The sequence below is a fragment of the Papio anubis genome, chromosome 2 (genome assembly GCF_008728515.1).
Source record: "Papio anubis isolate 15944 chromosome 2, Panubis1.0, whole genome shotgun sequence".
NCBI classification, from domain to species: domain Eukaryota; kingdom Metazoa; phylum Chordata; class Mammalia; order Primates; family Cercopithecidae; genus Papio; species Papio anubis.
In genome coordinates, this window is record NC_044977.1 from 30,803,725 (window position 1) to 30,826,525 (window position 22,801).

At 37.1% G+C, this 22,801-nt stretch overlaps 1 protein-coding gene across 10 annotated transcripts in view; it reads left to right on the forward strand.

Moving 5' to 3' along the window:
• Positions 1-22,801, forward strand: part of NECTIN3 (nectin cell adhesion molecule 3) — a 129,830-nt gene that overhangs the window by 2,718 nt on the left and 104,311 nt on the right. Inside the window, exon 1 of one of the 10 annotated variants that reach the window (XM_021934010.2) lies at positions 13,526-13,771. The exons of the other annotated variants lie outside the window; for them this stretch is intronic. Coding sequence (XP_021789702.1) covers positions 13,747-13,771 — 25 coding nt within the window. The 5' untranslated portion in view covers positions 13,526-13,746. Of the gene's footprint in view, positions 1-13,525; positions 13,772-22,801 lie in introns of those variants that run through there. 10 annotated transcript variants of the gene reach the window in all.

Consider the following 22,801-nt stretch of genomic DNA (forward strand, 5'->3'; position numbering starts at 1 on the left):
CAAGATTTACGTGTTAAATACCTAATTTCATGGACTGTGTGCCCGGGCTGTTCTAACCAAAACAGTCACGCGCCTGTTTCCCATCCTTTCCCTCGTGTTGTGTTCCTGTTTTCCTGTCATGTTTGGGAGTTAGTCTCTGTGAGTTTTGTTCCCAGGTATGCCAGACCAGAAGCCTACTTACTAAGGATCGTGCTAAAAAAAAAAAAGTCTGCCTTTCATGCAAGAGAAACGGACTTAAGTGGTAATTAATGGAAGGCAGTGATTTGGGAAAATAAGGACACCAGCCTTTGGTGGGAGAGGAGTATCAGAACACTGCGAGACATTATTAGAGGGCTCTTGGTAAGAAAAGTAGAGGGGCAGAGCTTAAGCTTGCTCAAAGATTGGTTTTCAGTATTTCGTGAAACCGTAAACTGAAGTTTTACTAGTATTTGTTAAAAGAGATGTGTGCAAATTTCTTGGATAGTGTGATTTAGGAGGAGGAGAATCCTATTACACGGTAGGTGAGTCAAGGTAGTTGCTTATGAGGGAAGCAAAGTTTGCATGATGGAATTGAGTGTCTCGTCTGGGCTGAGAATTTCCACTTCCAGTTTACCACCACGTTTCCAGCACTGTAATGAAATCTGATTTACACAGAGTATAGTATGATAAATGGAATGTTATTAATTGTACACTGTTTCTGTATGCGGACTCCCCAGATACTTGATTCCAAGACAGAGTTCTTAATGCTATATACCTTTTTAAATTGATGCCAGAGTCTAGATTGAATATGTGTGCTGTTCTATTCCATGGAGGAGAATTGGGGATGTTGCTTACAGTTGAGTGACAGGATAGTTGGAGGGGACCTTCCTAGTTTACTATCCTGACTTCGTTTATGTTAAGGACTGAGAGAATATACCTCTACAGAGGCAGATCTAGTAGGCAAAGCTCTGTGGAAGACTGAAGCCAGGTAGTATGCATAGCTGATACAGGAATTATTTACGTGATAATTTCTTAGTGGTTGTGAAAATGAATTGTTGATTACTTTTTGAAGGAACGCATTGGTTTTCCCATGGAAGGAGAAAACACTTTTTAAAAATCTCCTCAATAATGTAGCATTGGAAGGACTTGATATTTTAATTCAGAGCCTAATGTTAAAACTTAAGCAGTGTAGGCAAATGGACTGTGTTTTAAAGCAGGTGTAGTGTTTAGAGTCAACTCTTCTTGTTGTAGAGGTAGACACTAGTTTTGTATTCCTGTGTGCTACTCATTTAAAACAGCTTCCTTTTTTGGCTTAATAGTGTTATAACACCCTAATTTGTGAGCCCTTATGACGAGTTTTTTCCATCAACCTGTATTTTAGAATTCAGTCTTTGAATAGGGCACAGTTGTTGTGACTTATGGAAGCTTAGTGGTATGGAAGCAAAATTTTCTTCCAGTAAGCTGTTAAGTCTAACAAGTTGTTGATTTAACTCCTGTTAGTTACAATGACATTCATAGTACTACTTTCAAGGTTTGGCATGTAATTAATATTTGCTTGGAGCCAGTTTTAGAGTTGAAAAGAGTTTTAAGCTTGAAAAAGATGACTATAGCTGATGATCTGTTGATGAGAATGCTTTGTTTTATCACATACGGATTTTTCTTTTTGCTGCTATTTTTGATATTTTGATATGTTTGATATGTAGCGTGGCCTTAACTTTATCGCGTTAATTTAACTGTTAAAAATATCCATCAAAACTGGTGGATCTGATATTCTGAAAGCTATAAAAATGTTTATATCAGACTTGCTGGCCGTTTGTTTTGGGGTTGTGCATTATCTTATTTGGAGAACTGAACTTTTAAAATGAGAATTTTACAGGTTGTCAAATTGCCAGGTTTTTTTTGTTTTGTTTTGTTTTTAAGCCTAAGAAATTTCTAGGTATAAGTGTTAAGGGTGCTGGGCTTACATCATCATCTGACTTGATAAACGTCATTTAATTATGAAATTCTAAATTTCTTTATGATGGCAATAATCTATTCATAGATGATCAGATTTATCTCACTTTTTCTTCCCACATTTTTTTGGGGACATAGAGAATATTAGCATGGGTATGGTCACGATCAATAACAAGGTAGACTGTTTGACCTTTGTAAGGTCCCATTTAGCTCTGGGATTCTACGCCTCTTTCCATTTTCAGCAAAGTTTCATGTTAAGATGGATGTTTAAAAGAGCACAGAAAAGAAGATCTGATGTGATGTGGAACTTTTAAAAGCACTTTGACTACTTGATAGGCTTGGGAACATAACACACGCATAAGACAGAGTCCTGGCTTCAAGATGCTTATAACTTTGTGATCGACCTAAAGGAAGCATGATTATAGAGGTATTTTGATTTGCCCGGAAACGGGACAACTAACCCATTAGGTAAACACTTATGAATGTTCAATGAAAAAAAAACAGTCACTTTAAAAAAATCATCTTTTAAAAGATCTTATTGAGATGTCTTCTTCCTTCCCTCCCTGTCCTTAAGGCCCTTCCTTCCTCCCTTTCTCTCTCTTTCTAGCTGTAAATCATTGACAAGTTATTTAAGCTTGGAAACTTGAAGTTTCTCTTGTTTTAAAAAGAGATAACATGACTACCTTGCTGATAGAGATCTTGTGAGGATTAAATGACAGAATAGAATAAAACACTTAGGAGAGTGCATGAAATATAGTAACACTCAAATGTTAGCATTTATTATATTGCACAGCATAAACTAACCGGGCTGGTATTAGTGATTCTTAAATTCTACACCGATGTGCTGAATAATTGAGTTTTCAAATTGACTTGCTGTATTTGTACTTTACATCTTTATATTGAGTCTTAGCCCAGTGATCTTCAAATATTTGTTAAATTCATATAAATATACAGATGATGAGTGTTCAGAATATTAGAATATAGTCAAATTAATTCAATTGTATAATTGTATGGAACCTAGTTGACTATTCCCTTAATGATGTCCAGTGCATTTTAAGATTTGGCAGTTCCATAAGGTCACTTAGAATGTTAGTGATTATACTGAAGATAGGATTTGGGAGAAGGGACTCACAATTTGCTTCTGCTTTAAGTTAATGATGGTATCAGTTGGGTTCTGTAGTACATATTGCCTGTATGAGTCTTTCTGCATCCTAAACAGATATTTTTGGAAAGTAACACAAATTTAGAAGCAAGCAGAAAAGATGGAATCTTTCTTGCAGCTATCTACATCAGAAATAAGAATTGGAAAAGCTGGACAATTGTGTGTATTACATATATTTTACCTTGTTTGTGTCACTTATACTTACATCTATTTACAATTTAGTAATTTGGCAATTCTTATGTGTGTTTTGTATGTGTATAGTTAAGGGATAAAACTTATGGGTTATTGTTAATTACTTGAAAATTATTGAAGGGAAGCTTTTTATGACAGTCATTGTTAAAAGCGAGCATTTTGACATTCTGTAACTTTACCATTAAAAATTAGTGAGTAAATAATACATTGCCATAACATATTCTGTAATCTATTAAAATCTTCATAAAAATTGACAAACACTACATGGTTTGCAAAGATGAGACAGTTAATAATTACTATTAATATGTAAATGTAGGTTAAAATCAAATAACCCTTAAGTCAATAATGAAACTTTAAAGACAGTTTTGTGTACCATACACACACATCCAAAAATCTGAGCACCATTAATCTGTCATATGTTTGATTACTTCATATATTTTTGTCTAAAATGGTCTTTAAATTGTTGAATCTATATTCTTTACTGAATTTTATAAAATTTATGATTTTTATTTATCAGGATAAACTCTGATATAGTTTAATTATTTATTTAACATCTGTTGTGAGGTCGGGCGCCGTCGCTCACGCTTGTAATCCCAGCACTTTGGGAGGCTGATTACTTTAGGACAGATTACTTTAGGTCAGGAGTTTGAGACCAGCCTGACCAACATAGCGAAACCCCATCTTTACCAAAAATATAAAAATTAGCTGGGCATGGTGGCAGGACCCTGTAATCCCAGCTACTCGGGAGGCTGAGGCAGGTGAATCGCTTGAACCCCAGGGGGAGGAGGCTGGAGTGAACTCTGACTGTGCTATTGTACTCCAGCCTGGGTGACAGAGCGAGACTCCGTCTCAAAAAAAAAAAAAAATCTGTTATGAAACTTTGCTAAGGGTAGCTTCAAGGTTTTTTCCTAAAAGAGTTAATAACTATAATGTAACTTACCAATTACAAATTTTAATGAGGGCTGCTTCCTATGAGTCTAGATACAGCCATATTGCAGGTACTATAGTTGTTTTAGAAAGGATATTATATACTTATATTGTGAATTTTACCTGTTTTCTTTAGTATAGCATCCAGGAGATTGTTTTTCTTGCAAGACTATTGACTGCCCACCATTCCTTCTGCTAAATAAGATGAGTAGGGAAGACCTGTTGCATTGTGAGTAGATATTCATAAACTGGAATGTGAGCCATGTGTAAAAAACTTTGGTTTCAACTTTAATGATAAAAAAAAAAAAAAGATCAAACTTGTTCTTACTTTAAATAGGTTGGCTGTTGCACCGAGTAGAGGCCCTTTAGGCTCTCAGCCTAGGTTTCATCATAAGAAGTAAAATAACAGAAAAAGGGAGTAGGCCTGTAAATCGCTATTCTCAAATAGCTAGAGCCTGCAAAGATAGGATGTGTGAGTTAAAATCATAGTTACTAGGGAATCTTTTTCAAAGCAATGTGGCCAGGCCCCACTATGGACTTACTAGATCAACAGTTTTTGTTAAGACAGGTGAGGTTTGGAGTCCAAGGGTTGGGACATTTGTGTTTTGAAAGACAACATCAGATAATTCTTCTCTCGACAAGTGCTATTTATTATAGCATTTTCATTTATGATTTGACCAAATATTATCAATCTTCTGAAAGAAATGTGTTTCACTGTTTTGTTCACTGTTTGTATTCCCATGTGCTTGGCATGTAGTAGGCACTCATATTTATTTCAAGAGCTTGATGGCGAAATCAAGGTTAGTCCAAACCAGCATGTTTTAATAGAAATATAATACAAGCCATGTAATTTCAAGTTTTCTTGATGCCACATTTAAAAAAAAGAAGAAATACGTGAAATTAATCTTATTTTATTTGACACAGTGTAACCAAAATATAATTTCAACGTGCAATTGTTATTAAAAATTGAGATATTTTACATTTTCTTTCATAGTAATTTTTTGAAATCCAGTAGATATGTTATACTTATAGATCATTTCAGTTTGGACTAGCCACATATAATGCACTTCGTAGTCAAGTGTGATATTCCTGGTGGCTACTAGTTTGGATAGTTCAAGTCCGAAGCTTTAATTGTCTCTAAAGTGGATTATGCCCTTTTGTGGTCTTTACCCATAAGGCCTAGAATGACGTTGCTCTTCCTTCCTACCTAATCAAATTCTGAAGGTCTTGGTTTAGGATTGACTTTCTCCAGGAAGGCCTCCCTCATCACTTCTTGCATACAGTGAGAATGCAATTCTGTTTTCATTTTTTCATGCTTTCAGGTTTAGAACAGTCTTTGTTAAAGTGTTACAGTGAAACCCTAGTCTCAGAAGGTAGGTTTTTGGAAGAAGTACCATGGTTTAATACATTTGGGAATAGGGAAAGCTAATGATATACCCCGTCATGGAAAGTTACAATGTGAATTAGTTTATTAATGGTCTGAGAAATTCTTCAGTAAAATATCCCATTTAAACAAATTCTTGGGTGTAGTATATATTATGTTACAGAAGTTATGTTATGCAGAACACACTGTAGGAATATATTCTTAAAGAGATTTGTACTCTTGATAATTAGAAAAAGTTGGTAGACTTAAAGATGTTATTTGAGATAGTTCTCCACTGATTTTTCCTTTTAAAAAAATTATTTTTCCTCTCTTCAGTTCTATTTCCCATTGCCTCACCCATTTTGAATTTGAGATGTTTGCAGAATTGACTTTCTAGGAGAATAGTAGTCTTCTGCTTTGTTATTTCAAAATCAGCTATATATTATTTACCTGTTTAGCTTAAGTAGCTTCTGTGAGTTGTATTGTACTTTATGTATGACACATCTGACTCTGGAATTGAGTTTCATGAATGAAGTGGGTAAATTTAAGATAGTCTATTTTGTAATGGAAGTATGCTAATATAAAACTATGCAGGACTAGGACTCCAACTAAGTGTCTGAGAACATTATATAGAATGTCCGGAGTGTGCTTGACTCTTCTGTTGCTTCAATTCAGAAGAAAAAATTATTAATGAAATGCTAGTATTGGTAAACTGTAGTAAAATCAATTTAATATAGTAATTATGTGAATTATTCATGATAGACATGATTGCTGTTACTGAAAATCTTAGGCCCTAGTTTTTGGAGATTATTTATAAGATTTCTAATTTAGTTGTAGCTAGATTCTTAAAGTACTCAGCAATTATGGTGGCTATTTTGAAATTGTGCTTTTTTTTTTTTTTTTTTTTTGAGACAGAGTCTCACTCTGTCGCCCAGGCTGGAGTGCAGTAACGCGATCTCCGCTCACTGCAAGCTCTGCCTCCCGGGTTCAAGCGATTCTCCCGCGTCAGCCTCCAGAGTAGCTGGGACTACAGGTGCCTGCCACCACAGCCGACTGATTTTTTGTATTTTTAGTAGAGATAGGGTTTCACCGTGTTAGCCAGGATGGTCTCTATCTCCTGACCTTGTGACCTGCTAGCCTCAGCCTCCCAAAGTGCTGGGATTGCAGGCGTGAGCCACCGCACCCAGCGAAACTGTGCATTGTTTATCAAGCTTGTTTTTCATGTAAAAGGATCTGGGCATTGATATATTTTCATTATATTTGTAGTTAATAGTAAAAATGTGTAAATGTTTAAATGTTCTTTCATTATAGACTCAAACTCCCTACTAATTTGATTTAGAGATAATCATTCATGGTTATACATTTAATTTAATACTGAGTCTAACAATAAACTGCCTAGTTTTTAAAACCTGCTTAGAGATACCCTACCTACTTTATTTTAAATGCAAAATAAAAAAGTGCTTCTCCATTCCTTTAATTTTTTGGAAGACAGTCAAGTGGAAGAAGTCATATAGCTAACAGTTCTATACTTCTCTTTAAGGGCACAGGGCTAAAACATGATAGCAGCATTTCTCACTAAATCATAAGCCTGCTTATGTTAATGACTACAGCAGTCACTCTAAAACGCTGCATTTCTGCTTGTTAAATTTAAAGGAAGTAAAAAATTACTGCCAACACAATCTTTGAGAAACATGCAAATAATGCAGTTGTATTTAATGTCAGCTTTTGTAGTAGTTTCCTCATTCCTGTAAACACTTCTGAGGTTGTAAGTATATGATTATCTTGATGCAGTTTTTCTGCCTAGTTCATATTAAAAGCAGAATGAGCTTCAATATTGAAGTAACAGTAAGGGAATGTCTATTCTTTTTCAAAGTGTTGCATTATTGATTGTTGTATACTAGTACACTGCCAAAGGATTTATAATTTTTTTCTTTCAAACTGATATAGACCCTACAGTTGACTGATTTTGAATAACAAAAAGGCATATCAAGTTTAGTATTAGTAATACTAATTAGCGGGAAATAAGACTATCTAGATTATTGACGTTCTTTTCTGTATTTAAGAAAATAAAATTAAGAAATAGATTATGTTTGCAGTTTTCAATGAGAAAAGATTTTCAACTTTTAGATTCTTAAAGTACTCAGCAATTATGGTGGCTATTTTGAAAGTGTACATTGTTTATCAAGCTTGTTTTTCATGTAAAAGGATCTGGGCATTGATATATTTTCATTATATTTATAGTTAATAGTTAAAAATGTTTAAATATATAAGTAGAGCTGATGAAATTTGTGTTTGGCATCCCCAAAAGCCCCTTTTCCTTCAAAAGCTTTAATCCTGACAGCATCTCTTTAAATATAAAAACAAATTTCAAGTTCCCTAAGAAAAATACATGGTTTTCTTTGAGGATACTACTGTTGCTTTGCTGCCCTCTACAGTCATCTAAAATAGTCACTCTAGATTTTTCTCTCATCAGATACTTATAATACTTCCCTGACCTATGTATGAGCTTTATATTTCAGGATGGGTTAAGTAATTTTTACTATTACAGTAGAAGTAAAGTTTAGTCACAGTTGATCTGTATCTGTCATGCAAAAAAAAAAAAAAAAAAAAAAAAGGACTTAGAGATTTGAGCAAGGGATAAATTGGGGGCTACTGAGCAACAACCATGTGCTAGGGAGTATAAAGGATACCACTGTGGAATGAGGCATGTTGACCCTCTAAAGCTTATGAACTCATGAGTGCGATTAATGGCTTATATATAAAATGCTTATATATAAAATGACATTTGTAACAACATGCCGAGTGATATGATATAGTTTACAGAAATATTAGTAAGGACTGGAAGAGTTAAAAATGAGACTTTTGAGCTATGTCTTCAAGAGTTCAGACAGAAAAACAGGGTGGTTTCAAACATATTTAAAACACAAAGCAGGCTGGGTGCGGTGGCTCACACCTGTAATCCCTTAGCGGCTGAGGCAGGAGGATCGTTTGAACCCAATTCTTTGAGACCAGCCTGGGCAACATAGTGAGACCTTGTCTCTACCAAAATAAATAAATAAATAAATAACCAGGCATGGTGGAGTCCACCTGTAGTAGCAGCTACTCAGGAGGATAAGGTGGGAGGATTGCTTGAGCCCGAAAGGTGGAGGCTGTAGTGAGCTAAGATTTTGCCTCTCTGTATTCCATCCTGGACAGTAGGGCAAGACTCTGTCTCACCAAAAAACCAAAAAACAAAACAACCCCACAACCCTACAAAGCATCTGTTACATAGAAAGGACTCTTCTAGGCTCCTTGGAGTCTCTGCCCTTAAGAAATGTAAAACTTAATTGTCAGGACATTGGAATGAAAGATGTCTTTCTCTGTGTGTATGTGTGTGTGTGTTTGTGTGTGTGTATTAAACCCAGTTCTTTGCCTGTTTCCTCCCCTGTTAAATTGGCTAAATAATACTTTCTTCACAGAATTGCTATGAAATTAAATTGCAATAAAGTGCTATGTAAATACAACAAACAATACAGTGAACAAAAATGACTTGTCTTATGTTAGAAATTTAAACAACGTATTGTCAGATTATAGAAAGAGGACCAATTTAGAGATGGAAGAAGACTTAGAGGAGCTAATTTTCCAGCTGAATCTTGAAGGAATAGCTTAGATTTCCATTTGTGAGGGAAGGTCAATGAAAAAGAGGGTGTTCCAAGTTAAAAAGACCACTGAGATGAGGACTCTAGAAGGAATTAGTGTTCCCATGTGACTCAAGCATGAACTTTATGGAGGGAAGTCATGGATTTTTAAATACTTTGCTGAGGAGATGAGACTGTAGTAACCACTGAGGAGCTTTTGAAGGCAGGTAGATAGATTGTATAGCTCTGGCAGAAATGTAAAGGATATATTGGAGCTATGACAAGACGAGGAGCTTTTGAAGGCAGGGAACTGTTGAGTCCATCCATGACTTGATAGATTGTATAGCTCTGGCAGAAATGTAAAAGATATATTGGAGCTATGACAGACAAGTGAAGGTGACAACCATTGTGATGTTCCATGGAAAGAGAGAGGATTACAGAGATAAATGGCAATTTTGCAAAGGGATTTGAAGGGAGGCTTGGGTCTGAGAAGTAGATGATATGGTGTTCGGATATCATTGTGGGTGAGGAAGGAGGAGTTAGATATGAACCAACTTGGAATAACTAGGAAAGGAGGATGAGATGATTGATTAGTCAATCCAGTAAGGTTTCACTTGCATTTGTGGTGTAATTTTGAGCTGTAGCTGGAAATTTGTGAGAGGTGGGGATAGGAGGGTGAGGCACGAGGGGTAGGAGGTAGGTTGTGAAACTGGGAATTAGCAGGATTGAGGTATTTGCATTGGATAAGCTGTTCCAGAGAGAGAAGGGAACACAGGCAGAAGAGAGAGAGGGGGAGAAGAAAGAAAAGTGGAAAGAGGGAAGGGAATAGTGGATGGGGCTGGAAATATTTCTTAGATTGAGGTATTTTGATTGGATAAGCTATCGGAGAGGGAGAGAAGAAAAATACTATACAAGGAAAAATCTTAGTTGATAAATAAATGAATACATTTAGTAGAGGTGAGGGCATTCGTGACTCTTAGTAATTTTAGTAAAAGTGGTTAGGAGAAAAATGTCACATCTCAAAGCAGAAGTCCCCAACTTTTTTGGCACCAGGGACTGGTTTTGTGGAAGGCAATTTTCCCATGGACTGGGGTTAGGGGAAGTGGATGGTTTTGGGATAATTGAAGTGCATTACATTTATTGTGTAGTTTATTTATTATTATTACATTGTAATATATCATGAAATAATTATACATCTCCTTGTAATGTAGAATCAGTGGGAGCCCAGAGCTTTGTTTTCCTGCAACTAGACAGTCCCATCTGGGGGTGATCATCGGGCGTTAGATTCTTGTAAGGAGTGCACAACCTAGATTCCTCACATGTGCAATTCTCAGTAGGGTTCGTGTTCCTATGGGAATCTAATGCTGCTGCTGATCTGATAAGAGGCAGAGCTCAGGCGGTAATACAAGCGATGGGGAGCAGTTGTAAATACAGATAAGAGATGGGGAGTGGCTGGTAAATACACATGAAGCTTCACTTGCTTGCCCACCAGTCACTTGCTGCTGTGCAGTCCAGTTCCTGACAGACCACTGACTCGTACAGGGGTTGGAGACCCCTGTCTTAAAGGATTAAGAAATGACAGGATAGTGAAGAAGTAGATTAGGGACAACTCTTGGGAAAGAAAGGAAAGAGAAAAAAGTAATTTGTGAGGGAAGACGACTATGTCAGTTGTTATGGACTGAAAGTTTGTGTTCCCCTTATCCCCCAAATCCGTATGTTGAGCTCCCAACCTTCAATATGATGGTATTAGGGGGCATAGGGCCTTTGGGAAGTAATTAGGTTTAGATGAGGTCAGGAGGGTAGAGCCTCATGATGTGATTAGTGTCCTTATAAGAAGAGGAAGACACTAGAGCTGTTTCTCTCCATCATACAAGGATATGGCAGAAAAGCAGGCATCTGCATGCCAGGAAGAGGGCCATCACCAGGAACCTGATAATGCTGGCACCCTTGTCTCAGACTTTTATGCCCCAGAGCTGTAAGAAAGAGTGTAAGTCAGCTAGTCGATGGTATTTTGTTACAGCAGCCCAAGCCAAGACATCAGTCAAGGTTTTATTCACAAACATCAGAAACTTATCCCATGGTTAAAAGACAGTTTTTTGAAAGATATTGGTTGCTTCAGGTATGGAAATCATGAACTGAAAGAAGGTAGGCATCTAGAACTATATCCAGAACCATAGCTGAGATACTATATTGAGGGTCAGTTTGTCAAGGTCATTCATTACCTGCTCTCTCCTGGATGGTGGATATTATAGCCTTGTCTCTGACACTGGCATTACTGCTCATAGAAACTGGATGTTGTTGTTGCCATAGCCCAAGAAAATATATTGTCCAGAAGTGTCCACTATAGAAAGTTGAAAAACTTTTTAAAAAAAATTTATATGATGAGACTTCTGTGTCTTTGGGAGAGAAGCAGGAGAAGCTCATTGATATGGCAAGGTCAAGGAAAAGAGATAAGTGGAAACATTAAAAACACAAATGAGAGAGGCTGGTATTAGAAATGGAAGACACTTCTTTTTACTAGATAGGGAAGACAAAATGATAGGTGAAGATGTTGAGACACTTCTAGGTGTGAGAGGGAAGTTAGGTGTGTGAGGGAAGTTACAAAAAGGTTTTGTTCTTTAGTGATTTAAGCAATAAACTTTTAGAATGAGCGTGGAGTGATGTTGGGACTTAGGGTAGAACCTGTGGTGAAAAATGGAATAAGACATCGACTAAGAATGAATGAAATGAGTCAGTATTGAAGGCATGAATTGGCATAACATGAACTTGTGAAACGTGAAAGATGGTGTGGAGGCAGTAGTAAGTTTATATTGGTGGCTGTTAATACTTAATTGAGCACTAGGTCTACCAGAGACTGTTCTAGGTAATGTGAAAGACTAGCCGATAAAGAACAAAATGTGTTCTGGGAACCAGTTGGGTTTATGTACGGAAAGAAGTAGAATAGAGTCAGGCCGAGTGCTTTTTGAATATGATGTGATAGGATGTCTGAAAGTTTGAGAACAGAGGGCTGATATAAGGAAGGTAGGATTTAAGAAATACAGGTATTATTGAGGCCTGAATTAGGGTTGTAATGGTAGAAAGGAAGGGAAAGGTTTAGAAATGAGATAATTAAAAGGTAAAATAATACTTCTTAATGATTTTAGGATATAAGAAATGGAGGAAAATCGGTGATTTTGGAGTTTTCAGACAGATAGTGCTTATGACAATTCACGCTCCCACCAGTAACGTTTGAGAGTTTCAGTTGCTCTACATCCTCACCAGTCCTTTGTAATATCAGTGTTTTTCTTTTAATCATTCTGGTCAGCGTGTAATGGTGATGATGATTTTAATTTGTAATTCCCTGATGATTGAGATTTAAGATTATAGGCCATTTGAATAACCTCTTTTGTGAAGTGCCTGTTCATTCTTTATCCTTTTTATTCAGTTAGGTTGTCTTTCATCTTTTTATGGGTTCCTAGGAATTGTTTATATATGCTAAATATGAACCCTTTATTAATCATATGTATTACAAATGTTTTCTACTCTGGCCATTTTACTCTAGAATGGTTTCTGTTAATAAAAAGCAGTTCCTTCATATCTATCTGTGTAGTCAAAACCAGTCTTTTTCTTTACAATTTGTTGTGTTTTTGTTTACGACATCTTTCTCTACCACACCATCATGAATTTTTTTTCTGCTAGAATCTTTATTATTTACCTTTACTGTAGTACATCTAAAGTTTATTTTTGTGATTATATAAGATAGGGTTCATATTTTTTCCCCCATTTAGTAATCAGCCATCACCATTTATGGAAAAGACTCTCTGCTGTACAATGCTGGTTTTATAATAAATCAAGTAGCCATATATGCCTGGGGTTTTTTTGGACTCTGTTCCAGTGGTCCATTTTTCTATCTTTGTACAAGTATCATAATGTCTCACTATAGCTTTATAATAGATCCTCATATTGGGTGGAGTAAGCTCACCTATTCAGGTTTATTGTACTTAGTCTTGTTCCTTTTTCCTTTCCACATAAAATTTAGTGGCAGTTTATTAATTTTCATGAAAAGCCTGCAGGATATTTAGTGGGAGTTCATTAAATTTATGTAGATTAATGTGGGGCTAGATTTGGCATCTTTCTAATGCTGAGTCTTCCAATCCATGAACCTAGTTTATCTCTCTATTTATTGTTTTCCTTAAATGAAACTTTCTGGTTTGTTCTGTGTGTAGAAGTCTTATATAACTATAAATTTTAGATTAAACTTAATCTGATTTTAATTATAGATTTATTTCAAGTTATTTGGCTTTTTGATGTTATTATAAATAATATTTATAAAATGTTTTCTCACTGTTGTGGGCATGTAAAATGCAGTGCATTTTGGTACTGTGACCTTATGTAAAGAGACCTTGCTTAATTTCACTTATTTCTAATACTTTGTAGAATCTTTTGGATTTTCCGTCTATATAAGCATGCCATCTACGATGATAAAGCCCTGTTTCTCTTCAATGATTGTATTGTTTTTCTTTTCCTTTGCCTTATTACAGTGGCTAGGACCTCCAGTATGATGTTAATGTGGTGACTACAAGCATTGTTACACAATGTGTAACATGTGTAATCTCAGAGGTAAAAGTGTTCAGCATTTCAAAATTACGTATGATTTTTTTTTTTTTGTAGTGTTTTAAAAGAACAGAAGACGCCAGGCCGGTTGCTGTGGCTCACGCCTGTAATCCCAGCACTTTGGGAGACCAAGTCGCGCGGATCACTGGAGGTCAGGAGTTCAAGACCAGCCTGGCCAACATGGCGAAATCCCGTCTCTACTAAAACTACAAAAATTAGCCTAGTGTGGTGGCGCACACCTGTAATCCCAGCTACCTGGGGCACTGAGGCAGGATAATCACTTGAGCCCAGGAGGTGGAGGTTGCAGTGAGCGGAGATTGTGCCACTGTACTCTAGCCTGAGCAACAGAGCCAGACTCTGTCTTAAAAAAATAATAAATAAAATTTAAAAAAAAAAAAAACCAGCCTTTTAAAAATTAATTTTAATTTTTTTTTTTTTTTTTAATTTTGAGTCAGAGTCATCTTCTGTTGCCCAGGCTGGAGTGCAATGGCACTATCCCAGCTCACTGCAACTTCTGACTCCCAGGTTCAAGTGATTCTCCTGCCTCAGTCTCCTGAGTAGCTGGGATTACAGGCGCCCGCCATCATGCCCGGAAAATTTTTGTGTTTTTAGTAGAGACGGCATTTCACCATGTTGGGCAGGCTTGTCTTGAACTCCTGACCTCAAGCAGTCCACCTGCCTCAGCCTCCCAAAGTGTTGGGATTACAGGTGTGAGCCACTGTGCCTGGCAGAAGAAGCCTTTTTCTCAGGTTAGGGAGGTACTATAGTTTTGGATGTTTGACTCTGCCAAGCCTCATGTTGAAATGTGATCCTCAGGGTTGGAGGTAGGGTCTGTTGGAAGGTGTTTGTGTTGCAGGGCAGATCCCCTGATGAATAGAGTAATGCCCTCCCTCGGGTGGTAGAGGGAGATGAGTGAGTTCTCACTCTTATTAATTCCTGCAAGAGCTGGTTGTTAAAAAGAGTCTGGCACCTCCTCTCTAACTTTGTTGCTTCTCCTCTTGCCATGTGATCTCTGCACACAGCATCTGTCCTTTGCCTTCTGCATGAGTAAAAGTGTCCTAAGGCTCTCATCAGATACCCAGTCCTAAACTTTTTCAGGTATCAGAATTGTGAGCCAAATAAACCTTTTTTCTTTATAAATTACCCATTCTCAGGTATTCCTTCATTGCAACACAAAATGGACTAAAGCAGGAAGTTTCTTTTTGTTCCCATTTTTTCCAAGAATTTTTATCATGACTGGGTACTTAATTTTATCAAATGTTTTATCTTAAAGTTGAGGATATGATTTTTTTCCCCATTTTTAAAATAATGTGGTAAATTACGTCCGATGGGCCCAACATGCTTCTGCTATACAGCTCTACTGATGGTGTATATTTTATACACTCTAGTATTTATAAAAATATTAAACCATTATTGTGTTTCTGGAGTAATCTCAGTTTGTTTTTGATGAATATATCCTTTATTATATCACTGGATTCTATTTGCTGTTTTATTTTTTTTCCACCTATGTTAATGAATTGCATTGGCCTCAAATTTTTCTTTCTTAAAATGCTTTTGCCATCTTTTGGTGTCAAGGCTATGCTGGACTCATTAAAAAGTTGGAAAGTGTTCATCTTTTTTTTTTTTTGTCTTGTGTAAGAGTTTAAGAATGATAATTTTTTTCTTTGTTTTGCAGAATTCATCTGAGCATGTAGTTTTATTTTTAAGGGAAGGATTTTTAATTACAGATTTAACATTTTAGTAATTATAGTACTAGTCAGATTGATGGTGAGTTTTTTAGTTTTACCTCTTATATTCAGCTCTATGATACATTTTGAAATAAATTTTGTGTATGGTGGAAGGAAAGAGTCTAACATCATTTTTTAATATGGATATCTAGTTGTTGCAGGAACATTTGTTGAAAAGATTATTCTTTCCCCATTGAATTGACTTGGTACTCTTAGAAAATAAATTGATGATAAATGTGATGGTTTATTTCTGGACTCAGTACTGTTCTGTTGATTCATATGTCTTCTTATTCTAGTGTCACACAGTTTTGATTAGTTTCAGTCATACAGTTTTAATCACTGTAGTTTTGAAGAGAGTCTTGAAATTGGGCAGTGTTCGTCCTCCAATTTTGTTTTTTCAAGTTTGTTTGGTTATTACTAGACTCTTTAGTTTCCATATAAATTTCAGGTTCAATTTGTCAATTTCAGCAATTGTGCCAGGTAGGATTTGGATAAGAGAGTATGTTGAATCTGTAGATTAATTTGGAGACTGTTGCCATTTTAACAGTATTAAGTCTGTTGATACATGAACATAGGATAAGTTTACATTTATTTAGGCTTTCTTTAATTTATTTTAACATGGTTTCATAATTTTCAGTGTAAGCTTTACATTGTTGAATTTTTTTCATATTTACTTTTGTTGGTATTGTCAGTGGCATTGCTTTCTTAATTTCATTTTTGGATTGTTTATTCCTAGTCTTTAGAAATGCAGTTGAATTTTGTGTATTGATCTTGTATCCTTCACCCCTGATGAACTGTTGTATTAGTTCTAACAGACTCTTCCTCCTGCAATATCTTTTCAGTCCCCTCTCCCAAGACAATGCAACACTGTTCACATTAAAGGAGAAATGCTTAAAGGAATTCCATTTTATCACAGAGCATATACAGAAGGATGCATTTGGAGCTGAGAGGCAATACATTGATAATGTACACATTTCCATAGTGTGAACGTATTTTAAAGGTGTTCATGCACAAGATTAGAAGCTAAGTATTATGTGTGTGGTTTTTTGATTTTTTTTTTTTTTTTGAGACGGAGTTTCGCTCTTGTTGCGCAATGTTGCCTAAGCTGGAGTGCAATGGCATGATCTCGGCTCACTGCAACCTCCGCCTTCCGGGTTCAAGCGGTTCTCTTGTCCCAGCCTCCTAAGTAACTGGGATTACAGGCACGTGCCACCACGCCCAGATAATTTTTTTTAAATTAGAAACGGGGTTTCGCCATGTTAGCCAGGCTGGCCTCGAACTCCTAACCTCAGGTGATCTGCCTGCCTCTGCCTCCCAAAGTGCTGGGATTACAGGCGTGAACCACCGTGCCTGGCCTTACGTATCTCTTAAACCAAATGAAATGAAAAAATGTTTATATTATTGCCTTTCTAGAAACTTTGAGAGTTATACATATTAATTCATGTAACTAAAACATTTAAATATTTAGATAGTGGATGGAATGTAAAAACAATGTAAACAATTGTTTTAAAACCTCTCTTAGTCTGTTTTTAGTGTGTCATAACTTGCATTGACTTGTCACTTATGTGAAACACTTATTCTGTAGATGCTGATCTACTGCTTTAGGATATCAAAATGTGACAGTTACTTTATTTCATTGGATATAAATTGTCATTGATTAAAAGATATTATGATTTTATTAAGGAAAGGAAAAGACAACAGAACAAACTGACAATACTTTTGTATCACTTACAATTTTTATTTTATATATATTGACTTATTTTATATTTACTATACTTTTATTTCGTACAAGGAATTTTGCAGGAATGCTTTTTTTCAAGGATAGCCATTATGCTTACTATGTTAACTCATTAGTACACAAAAGACAATAGTCACTGAGATTTTTCTTACAAGGCTCTAATAGCCATTCTGTAAGTTTTCATTCTGGTGCTGTCCTCATCATACCAGAAGAAATTAGTGGAACATAGGGTTCTCATTGACTTAAAAGTCATAGGTCGTAAATGTTGCATACTATCAGTCATGCCACTATGAATAATAAACAAGTTTGCATATACACAGACCACCTATGTTTCTAATTTAGAGACATTGGGGGTGAAATCTTCATCTTGGAGTTGATGAAAAAAAAAGGAACCTAAAGTTGCTTTTCAAAAAAGGAAGGAAAAGACAAAACAATAATTTTATATCACTTGTAATTTTTATTTTATGTGTATTGACTTATTTCATGTTTCCTATACTTTTATACTTGTCAATATTTCACCCATAGGCATAATTTTAAAAATCATCATAATTTGTGTGCATACATGAAAATGGAAATATAAGTGGATAATATTTAAGGTACTCCTATTTTTAATATTCGGAGTCTTACTTTTTTGTATTGCTTTTTGCCTTTCTGTGCTTTTTCCTCAGTGCTATGAGGAGTTATTTGATGCTGTCTTTCATAAAATATACGTTAAAAGATCACCAAGACTACCCTCAGATTCAGTAATTCTCTGGGGCCTTACAGGACTCAGAAGAGTCATAAGCAAGGCTATGATTTATGACATATAAAGGATACCAAGCACAGTCAGCAGTGGGGCCTGAGGCAAAGTCTTGGAAAAACCAGGAACAAGATTCCACAGTCCTTTTCCAGAATCACACAAGATGGATTCAGTTCCCTCAGGAACAAGTTGTGACATTTATGAAATGTTACCAACCACAGAAACTCTTTAGAGACTAGTGCCCCAGTGAACAGGGTTTTCATTTGGGGCTGATCATGAGGGTACTCCCTGCCTAACATATACCCAAATTCCAGACTCCTAGAAGGAAAGTAGTTATTCAGCATAAACCATATTTGAACGAAGAGTGAACTATCATCAGTTAATAGTAGAAACCCTCCCCAAATCTAAGTTTACCAATGCCAGTTAAGGGCTAATTTTGCAGGAATGCTTTTTTTCAAGGATAACCATTATGCTTGCTATGTTAACTCATTAGTACACAAAAGACAATAGTCACTGACCCGAATCTCATCTTGAATTCCCATGTGTTGTGGGAGGGACCCAATGGGAGGTAATTGAATCATGGGGGCAGGTCTTTCCTGTGATCTCCTTGTGGTAGTGAGTAAGTCTCATGAGATCTGATGGTTTTACAATGGAGAGTTTCTCTGCACAAGCTCTCTATGCCTGTAGCCATCCATGTAAGATGTGATTTGCTCCTTGTTGCCTTCCACTGTGATTTGTGAGGCTTCCTGGGCCACCTGGAACTGTGAGTTCTCCATTAAGCCTCTTTCCTTTGTAAATTGCTCAGTCTCGGGTATGTCTTTATCAGCACCGTGAAAACAAACTTAGTACAGTAAGTTGGTGTCAGTAGAGTGGGGCATTACTGAAAAGATACCTGAAAATGTGGAAGTGACTTTGGAACTGGGTAACAGGCAGAGGTTGAAACAGTTTGGAGGGCTCAGAAGAAGACAGGAAAATGTGGAAAAGTTTGAAACTTCCTAGAGACTTGTTGAATGGTTTTGCCCAAAATGCTGATAATGATATGGATAGTAAAATCCAGGCTGAGGTCTCAGATGGAGATGAGGAACCTGTTGGAAACTGGAGCAAAGGTGACTCTTGTCATGTTTCTGCAAAGATTCTGGCAGCATTTTGCCCCTACCCTAGAGATTTGTGGAACTTTGAGGTTGAGAGAGTTGATTTAGAGTATGGTGGAAGAAATTTCTAGGCAGCAAAGCATTCAAGAGGTGACTTGGGTGCTATTAAAGGCATTTCGTTTTAAAAGGAAAACAGACCATGCAAGTTTGGAAAATTTGCAGCTTGACAATATGATAGACAAGAAAATCCCATTTTCTGAGGAGAAATTCAAGCTGGCTGCAGACATTTGCTTAAGTAATGATGAGCCAAATGTTAATCATCAAGATAATGGGGAAAATGTCTCCAGGCCATGTCAGAGACCTCTACAGCAGCCCCTCTCTCCCATCACAGGCCTGGAGGTTTAGGAAGAAAAATGGTTTCGTGGGCTGGGCCCAGGGTCCCTCTGCTATATGCAGTCTAGGACTTAGTATCGTGTGTCCCAGACGCTCCAGCCATGACTAAAAGTGGCCAAGGTACAGCTCAGGTTGTTGCTTCAGAGGGTGGAAGCCCCAAGCCTTGGCAGCTTCCACGTGTTGTTGAGCCTGTGGGTGCACAGATTTCGGTTTAGGAACCTCCTAAATCAAGAATTCGGGTTTAGGAACCTCCACCTAGATTTCAGAAGATATATGGAAAGGCCTGGATGCCCAGTCAAATGTTTGTTGCTGGGTTGGGGCCCTCACGGAGAATCTCTGTTAGGGCAGTGCAGAAGGGAAATGTGGGGTTGGATCTCCCCCACAGAGTCCGTACTGGGATACCACCTAGTGGAGCTGTGAGAAGAGGGCCACTGTCCTTCAGACCACAGAACTGTAGATCCACTGACAGCTTGCACTGTTCACTTGGAAAAACTGCAGACATTCAATGCCAGCCTGTGAAAGCCGCGAGGGAGGCTGTACCCTGCAATGCCACAGGGGCAGAGATTCCCGAGACCATGGGAACCCATCTGTTGTATCATCGTGATCTGAATGTGAGACATATAGTCAAAGGAGATCATTTTGGAGCTTTAAAAAGATTTGCCTGCCCCAATGGATTTTGGACTTGCATGGAGCCTGTAGCCCCTTTGTTTTGGCCAGTATCTTTCATTTGGAATGGCTGTATTTATCCATTAGCTGTACCTGCATTGTATCTAGGAAGTAACTAACTTGCTTTTGATTTTACAGGCTCATAGGCAGAAGGGATTTGCCTTGTCTCAAATGAGACTTTGGACTGTGGACTTTTGAGTTAATGCTGAAATGAGTTAAGGCTTTGGGGGACTGTTGGGAAGGCATGATTGGTTTCGAAATGGGAGGACATGAGATTTGGGAGGGGCCAGACATTGAATGATATGGTTTGGCTGTGTCCCTACCCAAATCTCATCTTGAATTTCCTACATGTTGTGGGAGGGACCTGGTGGGAGGTAATTAAATCATGGGGGCAGGTCTTGCCTGTGCTGTTCTCATGGTAGTGAATAAGTCTCACAAGATCTGATGGTTTTAAAAAGGGGAGATTCCTTGCGCAAGCTCTCTATGCCTGCTGCCATCCATGTAAGATGTGACTTTACTCCTTGCCTTCCTCTCTGATTTTGAGGCTTCTCCAGCCCTGTGGAACTGTGAGTTCTCCATTAAACCTCTTCCTTTTGTAAATTGTCCAGTCTCGAGTATGTGTTTATCAGCAGCGTGAAAATGGACTAATAGACATATATAAAAATTTTACATGTATAAAAGTGAAGCTGCTCTGATAGAAGCTGTAAGCCTTGTGCTTTGAAATTCTCTTGTGTAGTACTTTCCCCCACCTCTTCCTTGAGTTACATTACTAGAATTGAACATGGAGATCAATTAGAAAACCACTTTTCTAGTCTAGATTCTTCCTTTTCTAGATGAGGAAGGTGAAACCTATTGAGTTTATAATTGTCCTTTTCTTTGCTTTTAATCTGTAAAGTTATCTGGATTTAGAACAGAGAAGAAAAAAATACATCTAAACTAACACTGATTCTAGGACCTTTGAGCAGAGTGCAAGTCTGAACATCTTCCCTGTTTTTGTTCATGTTATCACTACTGTTGTTGTGGGTACTATGCCAAATTTAGTGCAGTAGTTTCTCATACTAGTTTCCTAGGGCTTCTGTAACACATTATCATAAACTAGTGACTTAAATATATTCTCACACAGTTCTGGAGCACAGAAGTCTGTAATTTGTGCTATGCATACTATTTCAAAATCAAGCTGTGTTCCTTCCAGAGGCTCTAAGGGAGATTTTGTTCTGTGCTTCTTTCAGCTTCGGTGGCTACAGACATTCCTTGGCTTGTGGCTGCATAACTCCAGTCTTTTCCTGGCCTTCTCATCTCTCTGACTTCACTCTGTGTATTTTCTGTAAGGACACATGTCATTGGATTTGGGATCTACCTGGATAATCCACTGTCATCTCATCCTGAGATCTTTAACTTAATTGCATCTTCAGAGACTCCTTTTTCCAAATAAGATAACAGGTTCATTTCACCTAATTACTTTTTCTGCATCTGTGCTCTCTTTTTTTTTCCAGTACAGTAGAACTGTTAGACCAGTTTTCCTATTTACTCTTGCTAATTTTTTGACTTCCTGCATTTTCAACCACCAATGTTCTGTTTCTCCTCCTGATTACACTTTAAGCTCCCCAAGGTAAGGAGCGTGCTTCATCTCCTTTGTCCTTCCTCAGCATAAATGTCTGGCCCATACAGGTAGGTTGTTAAATAAATATTAGTTTAAAAAAAAAAAAATGGCTGAGCAAACAAACTTAATTAAGACCTTGCCTTTCTGGCCTTATCTCCGGTCTTTTTGTTACTGATACTTGGATTTTTCTGACTTTCATAAACTTTCCTTGTATTTTTCTGTTTCTGTGAGTCTCTCTGCTTTTGTTTTTCCTTTAGTGCCTTTACCCTGCCTGGAAAATCCCGCCTCACCTAACATCCAGCATAAATGCTACTGATCTCCTACAGCTTACCCAGACAAAATTAGAGTCACTAGTTTAGTTGTAGCTGAAAGAAAATGTTACTTTCTAGATGTAGCTTTTCTTACTCTACACACTTCTCTCATTCCTTTTCCTAAGTATCTTTTTAAGTTTGTACTCTTACCTAGGAGGCTCTCATAAGGATAGTATGTCCCCGTTTGCCTTGGAATATCTAGGTTTACAACTATTGTGGTAAAATTATTAATAATGTTTCTCTAAACAATATTTTGGCTTGGTTAACAAATTACGTGGTCGCTGTAGCCATACTGTTCATTGCCTTGTATGTCTTATTTTCTTTTCTAGATTATCAGTTCTTAGAAGTTGTAGCTGTACCATCTTCTGTGTTGTAGAACATAGTATTAATACTTTATATTCTGTCAGTGAAACTCAATAAATATTTGAACACTTAATATGTGCTATGCATCCTATATTTTACCTATATTAGCACTCTCTTTTCTTAACCTTCAGTTGTCTTGGAGTGTCTCTAAGTGTCTCAAACAAAAATTTGCAGTCACACCAGCTTTGCAAAATCTAACAGTGGATTAGTCTGGCTCTATACATTCTCTGTGCTTACCTCTTAGCTGCTAGTGTTGCTGGGGTTGGGGGAGCAGGGCAGAAATCATATAGCCTTGTAGATTAATGCCACTACTGAATCAGGCTTTAGTTTTAACTGGAACTCAAACAATTCTAGTGCTGCTTCTGTTAGTGTTTAGTTAGTACCTATTTCCATGTTTGAGTGCTTCCT